At 50.6% G+C, this 12,275-nt stretch overlaps 1 protein-coding gene and 1 pseudogene across 1 annotated transcript; both read left to right on the top strand.

Moving 5' to 3' along the window:
• Position 1: 1 nt before the first annotated feature.
• Positions 2 to 5,208, top strand: LOC141057091 (histone H3-like; annotated as a pseudogene).
• Positions 22 to 333, top strand: LOC141056989 (histone H4-like). The gene has a single exon (XM_073553464.1). It carries the CDS (start codon positions 22 to 24, stop codon positions 331 to 333), a length of 312 nt encoding a protein of 103 aa, XP_073409565.1.
• Positions 5,209 to 12,275: the final 7,067 nt, after the last annotated feature.

Below are 12,275 nucleotides of genomic sequence, written 5' to 3'. Positions count from 1 at the left end.
AGTTTTTGCTCACTGCAGAAAATGTCTGGTCGCGGCAAAGGAGGAAAAGGTCTCGGGAAGGGCGGCGCTAAGCGGCACAGGAAGGTGCTCCGTGATAACATCCAGGGCATCACCAAGCCTGCCATCCGCCGTCTCGCTCGCAGAGGAGGCGTCAAGCGCATCTCCGGCCTCATCCATGAAGAGACTCGCGGGGTCCTGAAAGTCTTCCTGGAGAACGTGATCCGTGACGCCGTCACTTACACCGAGCACGCCAAGAGGAAGACCGTCACCGCTATGGACGTGGTGTACGCGCTCAAGCGCCAGGGCCGCACTCTCTACGGCTTCGGAGGTTAATTGTATTCTCTTCTGTGCTGACAACCCAAAGGCTCTTTTCAGAGCCACCCACATCTTCTACCTGAGAGGCTACGATTCCCGATTTATGTTCTCTGGTTCCAGAAGCTTTCTGAATCCAGGTTAATTATCGGTATCTAAGATATTCCTCCTTATCAGGCGCTGATTAGTACCAGGCTCAATGTCGCCCACATTTTCGAAGTGATTCTAATGTCTTGAGGCTGATCTCTGCTCTGGTGAAAGCGATGTGTTCTCCAACCGTTGACGCATTGGTGTGTGATCACCGACGGAGCAGCTTTTGTATACCATGGAGTAATCGCATAGTTCTGGAACATGGTATCAGTGAAGAGTTAACAGTGGTCGATTGCTGCAGTTAATGTCATCTGATATTTCCAGTTAGATCTTTGCTCTTGTAACTTTGTACTGATTGATGTTTTCTCCTTACGCGGATTGTCTTTATATAACACAGGAGTCTTGGGATGATGAATGATTAAGGGTCTCTTGCCTTCCTTCCATACAGGAGCCTCTGGGTGTCTCTGGTTAAGGGGATCAGTATCCACCAGTTACACCAGAAGCCCCCCATAGATGTTTAGAGTGAACCCGCATTAGTCATATACTGGAATGTGCCCCATGTGTCTGACCTGGAGACTGCTACATTTTCAGTATTTTGGGCGATGTACTGGCCCGGGAAATAACCTATAAGGGACATTTCGGGCGAGACGAATTCATCTACTTAACTGAGCTGATCCCTCCATGTTTTCCCGATCATCTCCCCAGTATTTTATTCCTACAATCTAGGTAGAGATTAATTCCACAGAGTCAGCCAGGAGGTTTGTGATTGAACGTGATCCTACATTTCCTTAGCAAAACCTGAATCCCAAAGAAGCGGCTTCCTTTTGATGATCTTATGTACGGCTGAGTCCAGGGAAATGACCGACTTTATCCATCAGCAGCTCCAGTCACCACCTGGTCCCCGGCAGATCTGTGTGATCAGTGACCACCATGTCCCCGGCAGATCTGTGTGATCAGTCACCACCGTGTCCCCGGCAGATCTGTGTGATCAGTCACCACCGTGTCCCCGGCAGATCTGTGTGATCAGTGACCACCCTGTCCCCGGCAGATCTGTGTGATCAGTCACCACATTGGCCCCGGCAGATCTGTGTGATCAGTCACCACATTGGCCCCGGCAGATCTGTGTGATCAGTGACCACCCTGTCCCCGGCAGATCTGTGTGATCAGTCACCACCGTGTCCCCGGCAGATCTGTGTGATCAGTGACCACCATGTCCCCGGCAGATCTGTGTGATCAGTCACCATCGTGTCCCCGGCAGATCCGTGTGATCAGTGACCACCATGTCCCCGGCAGATCTGTGTGATCAGTCACCACCGTGTCCCCGGCAGATCTGTGTGATCAGTGACCACCATGTCCCCGGCAGATCTGTGTGATCAGTCACCACCGTGTCCCCGGCAGATCTGTGTGATCAGTGACCACCATGTCCGCGGCAGATCTGTGTGATCAGTCACCACCGTGTCCCCGGCAGATCTGTGTGATCAGTGACCACCATGTCCCCGGCAGATCTGTGTGATCAGTCACCACCGTGTCCCCGTCATATCTGTGTGATCAGTGACCACCCTGTCCCCGGCAGATCTGTGTGATCAGTCACCACATTGACCCCGGCAGATCTGTGTGATCAGTGACCACCCTGTCCCCGGCAGATCTGTGTGATCAGTGACCACCCTGTCCCCGGCAGATCTGTGTGATCAGTCACCACCGTGTCCCCGGCAGATCTGTGTGATCAGTGACCACCTTGTCCCCGGCAGATCTGTGTGATCAGTGACCACCCTGTCCCCGGCAGATCTGTGTGATCAGTGACCACCATGTCCCCGGCAGATCTGTGTGATCAGTGACCACCATGTCCCCGGCAGATCTGTGTGATCAGTCACCACCGTGTCCCCGGCAGATCTGTGTGATCAGTGACCACCTTGTCCCCGGCAGATCTGTGTGATCAGTGACCACCTTGTCCCCGGCAGATCTGTGTGATCAGTGACCACCCTGTCCCCGGCAGATCTGTGTGATCAGTGACCACCATGTCCCCGGCAGATCTGTGTGATCAGTCACCACCTTGTCCCCGGCAGATCTGTGTGATCAGTCACCACCTTGTCCCCGGCAGATCTGTGTGATCAGTGACCACCATGTCCCCGGCAGATCTGTGTGATCAGTCACCACCGTGTCCCCGGCAGATCTGTGTGATCAGTCACCACATTGGCCCCGGCAGATCTGTGTGATCAGTCACCACCGTGTCCCCGGCAGATCTGTGTGATCAGTGACCACCCTGTCCCCGGCAGATCTGTGTGATCAGTGACCACCCTGTCCCCGGCAGATCTGTGTGATCAGTCACCACCTTGTCCCCGGCAGATCTGTGTGATCAGTCACCACCTTGTCCCCGGCAGATCTGTGTGATCAGTCACCACCTTGTCCCCGGCAGATCTGTAAGATCAGAACCCGTATATCTACTGACTCTTCTAAATGATATTGTGTACAGGGAGCAGCAGAATAGCGTTATAGTGACTTTTTCTACATGTTCGCAGAGAGCGGCGCTGTGTCCTGACCACAACAGTCCTGTCATCGGGTCAGATTCGGACAGCGGTTTTGCAAGTGACAGTATAGCGTCATTAATGGACGGAAGGGGCCGATGTCCCCCAGAAATCCTGTCACTGGTTCCATCATCCTAATACATCACCTGCCCTCTGTATTATGGAGGAGGATGTGTGAGGGGGTCGCACTGATGTGAGTGATGATGGAGGAGCCGCTGTACAGTTCCGTGTACTGGATATATAGAAATATAAACCTCGGAGACTCCTGTTGTAGAAGCCGCATGTGCACAGAATGTGACCGTGTTTCTATTTGTAGCCGATAAAATAACTTTCCGACTTCCTCAAAGAATCCCGGGCAGCCATCACAAAGAGATAGTTTTTGGTTGGTTCCTATTATGTTGCTTTCAACATTTATTTTAAAATATTACTATAAAGTGGATTTTTCTTCTCTAGGGGCTGAAGCATCTTTTCGTTCTTGTTCCAACACTTTTTTCTACTTTAGGGATAAATGTGACTAGCAGAGGCCACGCCCCCTCGCGTAGAGGGCGGGGTTACAGGGAGTCAAGCTGAGCCTTCTCTGTGCAGTGATTCGCATGCTATTGTATGCCCACATTCTACAAAATAACCAATGGAATGCAGGGGGCGTGTCCACATGAGGCGTGAACATGAGCAGAGGAGTATAAATAGCCGCTCTCGCTGCTCCTCGCATCACTTCTGTTCTCTTCTCTACAGAGCTATGGCCAGAACTAAGCAGACCGCTCGGAAATCCACCGGAGGGAAAGCGCCCCGCAAGCAGCTGGCCACTAAAGCCGCCAGGAAAAGCGCTCCTGCTACTGGGGGAGTGAAGAAGCCGCACAGATACCGGCCAGGGACAGTTGCTCTCCGTGAGATCCGCCGCTACCAGAAGTCCACCGAGCTGCTGATCCGTAAGCTTCCCTTCCAGCGCCTGGTGAGAGAAATCGCCCAGGACTTCCAAGACCGATCTCCGCTTCCAGAGCTCCGCTGTCATGGCCCTGCAGGAGGCCAGCGAGGCTTATCTGGTGGGGCTGTTTGAGGACACAAATCTGTGCGCGATCCACGCTAAGAGGGTCACCATCATGCCCAAAGATATCCAGCTGGCCCGCCGGATCCGTGGGGAGAGAGCTTAGATCTGTTCTGCCCACCTGACTGCAACACAGGCTCTTTTCAGAGCCCCCAAATCCTCCCTCAAGACGAGCGAATTCCTGACATCAGCCACATTATATCATGTATCAGGGTCACGTTATTCATTTCCCTGCAGGAGTGTAATTACTGTTCTATAGTTGGCTGCCTAGATAATATTAATCAGCATTTTAGAGACTCCTCCACCTACTTCTATTAAGGTTCTCTGTAAACTGCAGGACCTCGTTTCTTTATATTCTCCGTCCTAGGAATATGGATGGTATGACGGAGTCACAGTGGATAGAGGCAGGTAAACTTATGCTCCTGGTATTATAGAAAGCGGATATAGAGATCGGCAGACTCCTGCATGGAACAGAAGCGACCTTTGATGGCTCAACACACGTTTCCAGCTATCTGTCCTCAAACTTCAGGAAGACAAAGGACGGGAAAGTCATCAGCCACTGAGCGCGAACTTCACATTCGTTAACGGTTAACATTAGCTCCTCCCCCTTCTGCTGATTGGCTGAACACAAGGACGGATCGGAATTTTGAATTTCCTGCACTTTGTAGTTTCCTTAGCTTCTAAAAATAATTCTGTAACGTCTGATGTGTAGAGAAGTAACCATTATATGTATCCGTGCCGAGCACTGCATAGAATAACTTGAAGTGTAATTCAGTAATAATGAGTATCATTTCTGAAAGTTTTTCCACCGTTTCCATCAGAAGCTTCAACAGAGCATTGAAGCTCATACATATATGTGTGCATAGAGCCATGTATACTGATCTGTGGAGGAGATTGTAATCCAAGTTGGTAAACTATTTATTCTTTTTAATGGCAGTAAATATTGACACTGTGTAACAGCATCTGATCTAGGGGTGGTGGCACTGATAATACAGCTCTGCAGGGATGAGGTAGTGGCACTGATAATACAGCTCTGCAGGGATGAGGTAGTGGCACTGATAATACATTTCCTCATAGACTGTAAGCTTGTGAGCAGGGCTTTCTTTCCTCTTGGTATTTGTTATAATCTACTGTATGAGATTATTGTTATGCTGTAATGTCTATTGTCTGTACAAATCCCCTCTGAAATGTAAAGTGCTGCGGAATATGGCGGCGCTATAAAAATAAAATGTATTATTATTATTACAGCTCTGCAACGATGAGGTGGTGGCAGTGATCATACAGCTCTGCAGGGATGAGGTGGTGGCACCGATCATAGAGCTCTGCGTGAACAAGGTGGTGGCACTGATAATACAGCTTTGCGGGGACGAGGTGGTGGTACTGATTATACAGCTCTACCGGGATGAGGTAGTGGCACTAATCATAAAGCTCTGCAGGGTTGAGGTGGTGGCAGTGATCATACAGCTCTGCAAGGATGTGGTGGTTGCACTTATCTTACAGCTCTGCAGGGATGAGTAGGTGGAAATGATCATACCGCTCTGCAGGGAGGAGGTGGTGGCACTGATCATACAGCTTTGCGGGGACAAGGTGGTGGTACTGATCATACAGCTCTGCAGGGATGAGGGAGTGGCACTAATACAGCTCTGCAGGGATGAGGTGCTTGCACTGATTATACAGCTCTGCAGGGATGAGGTGATGGCACTAATCATACAGCTCTGCGTGGACAAGGTGGTTACAGTGATCATACAGCTTTGCGGGGAGGAGGTGGTGGTACTGATCATACAGCTCTGCGTGGACAAGGTGGTGACACTGATCATACAGCTCTACCGGGATGAGGTGGTGACAGCGATCATACAGCTCTGCAGTTATGAGGTAATGGCACCGATCATACAACTCTGCAGCAATGGGGTGGTGACACTAATCATTCAGCTCTGCAGGGATGAGGTGGTGGCACTGATAATACAGCTCTGCAGGGATGAGGTGATGGCACTTATCATACAGCTCTGCAGGGATTAGGTGGTTGCACTTATCATACAGCTCTGCAGTGATGAGGTGGTGGAAATGATCATACGGCTCTGCAGGGAGGAGGTGGTGGCACTGATCATACAACTTTGCGGGGACAAGGTGGTGGTACTGATTATACAGCTCTGCAACGATGAGGAGATCGCACCGATCTTACAGCTCTGCGTGGACAAGGTGGTGGCACTGATCATTCAGCTTTGCGGGGACGAGGTTGTGGTACTGATCACACAGGTTTGCAAGGATGAGGTGATGGCAGTGATCATACAGCTCTGCAGGGATGAGGTGATGGCACTTATCATATAGCTCTGCAGGGATGATGTGGTGACAATAATCATACAGCTCTGCACTGATCATACAGCTTTGCGGGGACGAGGTGGTGGTACTGATCATACAGCTCTGCAGGAATGAGGTGATGGCACTGATCATACAGCTCTGCAGGGATGAGTTGGTGGAAATGATCATACGGCTCTGTAGGGAGGAGGTGGTGGCACTGATCATACAGCTTTGCAGGAATGAGGTGGTGGCACTCATCATACAGCTCTGCAGGGATGAGGTGGTGGCACTAATCATACAGCTCTGTGTGGACAAGGTGGTGGCACTGATTTTACCGCTTTGCAGGGAGGAGGTGGTGGCACTGATCATACAGCTTTGCAACGATGAAGTAGTGGCACCGATCATACAGCTCTGCGTGGACAAGGTGGTAACACTGATCATACAGCTTTGCAGGGACAAGGTGGTGACACTAATCATACAGCTCTTCAGTGAGGAGGTGGTGGCACTGATCATACAGCTCTGCAGGGAAGAGGAAATGGCACTGATCATATAGCTCTGCAGGGATGAGGTGGTGACAGTGATCATACAGCTCTGCAGGGATGAGATGGTGGCACTTATCATACAGCTCTGCAGGGATGAGTTGTTTGAAATGATCATACGGCTCTGCAGGGAGGAAGTGGTGGCACTGATCATACAGTTCTGCAGGGATGAGGTGATGGCACTTATATAGCTCTGCAGGGATGATGTGGTGACAATAATCATACAGCTCTGCACTGATCATACAGCTTTGCGGGGACGAGGTGGTGGTACTGATCATACAGCTCTGCAGGAATGAGGTGATGGCACTGATCATACAGCTCTGCAGGGATGAGGTGGTGACAGCAATCATACAGCTCTGCAGGGATAAGATGTGGCACTGATCATACAGCTCTGCAGCGATGAGATGGTGGCAGTGATCATACAGCTCTGCAAGGAAGAGTTGGTGGAAATGATCATACGGCTCTAGGGAGGAGGTGGTGGCACTGATCATACAGCTTTGCGGGGACATGGTGGTGGTACTGATCATACAGCTCTGCAGGGATGAGGTGGTGGCACTAATACAGCTCTGTGTGGACAAGGTGGTGGCTTACCGCTTTGCAGGGAAGAGTTGGTTGTACTGATCATACAGCTCTGCAGGGAGGAGGTGGTGGCACTGATCATACAGCTTTGCAACGATGAAGTAGTGGCACCGATTATACAGCTCTGTGTGGACAAGGTGGTAGCACTGATCATACAGCTTTGCAGGGACGAGGTGGTGACACTAATCATACAGCTCTTCAGTGAGGAGGTGGTGGCACTGAACATACAGCTCTGCAGGGAAAAGGAAATGGCACTGATCATATAGCTCTGCAGGGATGAGGTGGTGACAGTGATCATACAGCTTTGCAGGGATGAGATGGTGGCACTTATACAGCTCTGCAGGGATGAGTTGTTTGAAATGATCATACAGCTCTGCAGGGATGAGGTGGTGGCACTAATCATGCAGCTCTGCGTGGACAAGTTGGTGGCACTGATCAGACAGCTTTGCGGGGACTTGGTGGTGGTACTGATCATACAGCTCTGCAGGAATGAGATGTGGCACCGATCATACAGCTCTGCAGGGAAGAGGTGGTGGCACTGATAATACAGCTCTGCAGGGATGAGGTAGTGGCACTAATCATACAGCTCTACAGGGATGAGGTGGTGGAAATGATCATACGGCTCTGCAGTGAGGAGGTGGTGACATTGATCATACAGCTCTTTGGGGACAAGGTGGTGTTACTGATCATACACCTCTGGAGGGATGAGGTAGTGGCACTGATAATACAGCTCTGCAGGGATGAGGTGGTGACACTTATCATACAGCTGTGCAGTGATGAGGTGGTGGAAATGATCATACGGCTCTGCAGGAAGGAGGGGGTGGCACTGATCATACAGCTCTACAGGGATGAGGTGGTGACAGCGATCATACAGCTCTGCAGTTATGAGGTAGTGGCACCGATCATACAGCTCTGCAGTTATGAGGTAGTGGCACCGATCATACAACTCTGCAGGGATGAGTTGGCACCGATCATACAGCTCTGCAGGGATGAGGTGGTGGCACTTATCACGCAGCTCTGCAGGGATGAGCTGGTGACACTAATCATACTGCTCTGCAGGGATGAGGTGGTGGCACTGATAATACAGCTCTCGGGGATGAGGTAGTGGCAATGATCATACAGCTCTGCAGCGATGAGGTGGTGGCAGTGATCATACAGCTCTGCAGGGATGAGGTGGTGGCACTTATCATACAGCTCTGCAGGGATGAGGTGGTGGCACTAATCATGCAGCTCTGCGTGGACAAGGTGGTGGCACTGATCACACAGCTTTGCGGGGACGAGTTGGTGGTACGGATCATACAGCTCTGTGTGGACAAGGTGGTGACACTGATCATACAGCTTTGCGGGGACGAGGTCGTGGTACTGATCATACAGCTCTGCAGGGATGGGGTAGTGGCTCTAATCATACAGCTCTGCAGGGATGAGGTGGTGGCACTAATCATACAGCTCTGCAGGGATGAGGTAGTGGCACTGATCCTACAGCTCTGCAATGATGAGGTGGAGGCACTGATCATACAGCACTGCAACGGTGAGGTGGAGTCACTGATAATACAGTTCTGCAGGGATGAGGTAGTCGCACTAATCATACAGCTCTGTGTGAACAAGGTGGTGGCACTGATTATACAGCTTTGCAGGAATGAGGTGGTGGCACTTATAATACAGCTTTGCAACGATGAGGTGATGGCACTGATAATACAGCTCTGGAGGGATGAGGTAGTCACACTAATCATACAGCTCTGCAGGGATGAGTTGGTGGCACTTATCATACAGCTCTGCAGGGATGAGGTGGTGGAAATGATCATACGGCACTGCAGGGAGGAGGTGGTGGCACTGATCATACAGCTCTACAGGGATGAGGTGGTGACAGTGATCATACAGCTCTGCAGTTATGAGGTAGTGGCACCGATCATACAACTCTGCAGGGATGAGGTGGTGGCACTTATCATACAGCTCTGCAGGGATGAGGTGGTGACACTAATCATACAGCTCTGCCGGGATGAGGTGGTGGCACTAATCATGCAGCTCTGCGTGGACAAGGTGGTGGCACTGATCATACAGCTTTGCGGGGAGGAGGTGGTGGCACTAATCATACAGCTCTGCAGGGATGAGGTAGTGGCACTGATCATACAGCTCTGCAACGATGAGGTGGAGGCACTGATAATACAGTTCTGCAGGGATGAGGTAGTCGCACTAATCATACAGCTCTGTGTGAACAAGGTGGTGGCACTGATTATACAGCTTTGCAGGGATGAGCTGATGGCACTGATAATACAGCTCTGCAGGGATGAGGTAGTCACACTAATCATACAGCTCTGCAGGGATGAGTTGGTGGCACTTATCATACAGCTCTGCAGGGATGAGGTGGTGGCACTGATCATACAGCACTGCAACGATGAGGTGGAGGCACTGATAATACAGTTCTGCAGGGATGAGGTAGTCGCACTAATCATACAGCTCTGTGTGAACAAGGTGGTGGCACTGATTATACAGCTTTGCAGGGATGAGGTGGTGGCACTTATAATACAGCTTTGCAACGATGAGGTGATGGCACTGATAATACAGCTCTGCAGGGATGAGGTAGTCACACTAATCATACAGCTCTGCAGGGATGAGTTGGTGGCACTTATCATACAGCTCTGCAGGGATGAGGTGGTGGAAATGATCATACGGCACTGCAGGGAGGAGGTGGTGGCACTGATCATACAGTTCTGCAGTTATGAGGTAGTGGCACCGATCATACAACTCTGCAGGGATGAGGTGGTGGCACTTATCATACAGCTCTGCAGGGATGAGGTGGTGACACTAATCATACAGCTCTGCAGGGATGAGGTGGTGGCACTTATCATACAGCTCTGCCGGGATGAGGTGGTGGCACTAATCATGCAGCTCTGCGTGGACAAGGTGGTGGCACTGATCATACAGCTTTGCGGGGAGGAGGTGGTGGCACTAATCATACAGCTCTGCAGGGATGTGGTAGTGGCACTGATCATACAGCTCTGCAATGATGAGGTGGTGGCACATATCATACAGCTCTGCAGGGATGAGGTGGCACTAATCATACAGCTCTGCAGGGATGTGGTAGTGGCACTGATCATACAGCTCTGCAATGATGAGTTGGTGGCACTTATCATACAGCTCTGCAGGGATGAGGTGGTGACAGCGATCATACAGCTCTGCAGTTATGAGGTAGTGGCACCGATCATACAACTCTGCAGGGATGAGATGGTGGCACCGATCATACAGCTCTGCTGGGATGAGGTGGTGGCACTAATCAAACAGCTCTGCAGGGATGAGGTGGTGGCACTTATCATACAGCTCTGCAGGGATGAGGTGGTTAAACTAATCATACTGCTCTGCAGGGATGAGGTGGTGGCACTTATCATAAAGCTCTGCAGGGATGATGTGGTGACACAAATCATACAGCTCTGCAGTGAGGAAGTGGTGGCACTGATCATATAGCTCTGCAGGGATAAGGTGGTGGCAGTGATCATACAGTTCTGCAGGGATTAGGTGGTGGCACTAATCATACAGCTCTGCAGGGATGTGGTAGTGGCACTGATCATACAGCTCTGCAATGATGAGGTGGTGGCAGTGATCATACAGCTCTGCAGGGATGAGTTGGTGGCACTGAAAATACAGCTCTGCAGGGATGAGGTAGTGGCACTAATCATACAGCTCTGCAGGGATGAGGTGGTGGCACTTATCATACAGCTCTGCAGGGATGAGGTGGTGACTAGAGTTGAGCGAAACGGGTCGAAAAAATTCAAAAGTCGCCGACTTTTGGCAAAGTCGGGTTTCATGAAACGAAACCCGACCCTAGGATGAGGTCGGCCACGAGGTCGGCGACTTACGCGCCAAAGTCGCGTTTCAAAAGTTTGTTTTGCGCTCTTTTTCAGCCAATCAGGATCCACGGACACTGTGGGCAACGTGATGACATAGGCACGGGTCACCACCATCTTTCAGAAGGGCATGCAAGTGATTGGCTTGCTTTGGTGGGCGTCACAGGGGGTATAAAAGGGCGTGCACGCCGACCGCCATCTTACTTCTGCCGATCTTAGCATAGGGAGAGGTTGCTGCTGATTCTGTAGGGAGAGCGTTAGGCAGGGAAGAAGACAAAAAAACTGCTTCTGCTGCTAGCGATTTGGCCTGCACAACACACCAGTCACTGTGTGTGCAGTGCAAGGGGAGGCTATATAGTGGTGTATCAGTGGTGTTGGTTGTTGGGCTGCCTTCTAAGGCTTCCTGACAGGCTGGCATTGCTGTTTACCCACTGCTCCGCAAACTGCTTTTTTAAAAGCAATCCAATCTCCCTTATCCTCTAGTCACTTTGGTCACAGCTGCGCCATCGAGCCTGTCACATAGCGCTCAGATATTCATTGGGCCTCAAACTGCTTAAGCAATCCCAATTTTTTTTTTTTGTCCTGCTGAGAAGAAAAAAAAAACTGCTTCTGCTGCTGATAGCAATTTGGCCTGCACAACACACCAGTCACTGTGTGTGCAGTGCAAGGGGAGGCTATAAAGTGGTGTATCAGTGGTGTTGGTTGTTGGGCTGCCTTTTAAGGCTTCCTGACAGGCTGGCATTGTTGTTTACCCACTGCTCCGCAAACTGCTTTATTAAAAGCAATCCAATCTCCCTTATCCTCTAGTCACTTTGGTCACAGCTGTGCCATCGAGCCTGTCACATAGCGCTCAGATATTCATTGGGCCTCACACAATCCAAAAGTGTCCTGTGTCCAAAAGTGTGTGCAGATATTCAAAATCTCCCTTATCCTCTAGTCACTTTTGTCACAGCAGTGCCATCGAGCCTGTCACATAGCGCTGAGATATCAGTGGGCCTCACACAATCCAAAAGTGTCCAGTGTCCAAAAGTGTGTGCAGATATTCAAAATCTCCCTT

The sequence above is a fragment of the Dendrobates tinctorius genome, unplaced genomic scaffold, assembly GCF_039654945.1.
Source record: "Dendrobates tinctorius isolate UK_male_01 unplaced genomic scaffold, ASM3965494v1 ptg000202l, whole genome shotgun sequence".
Classification (NCBI taxonomy): Eukaryota; Metazoa; Chordata; class Amphibia; order Anura; family Dendrobatidae; genus Dendrobates; species Dendrobates tinctorius.
This window is presented reverse-complemented; position numbering and strand designations above follow the sequence as displayed.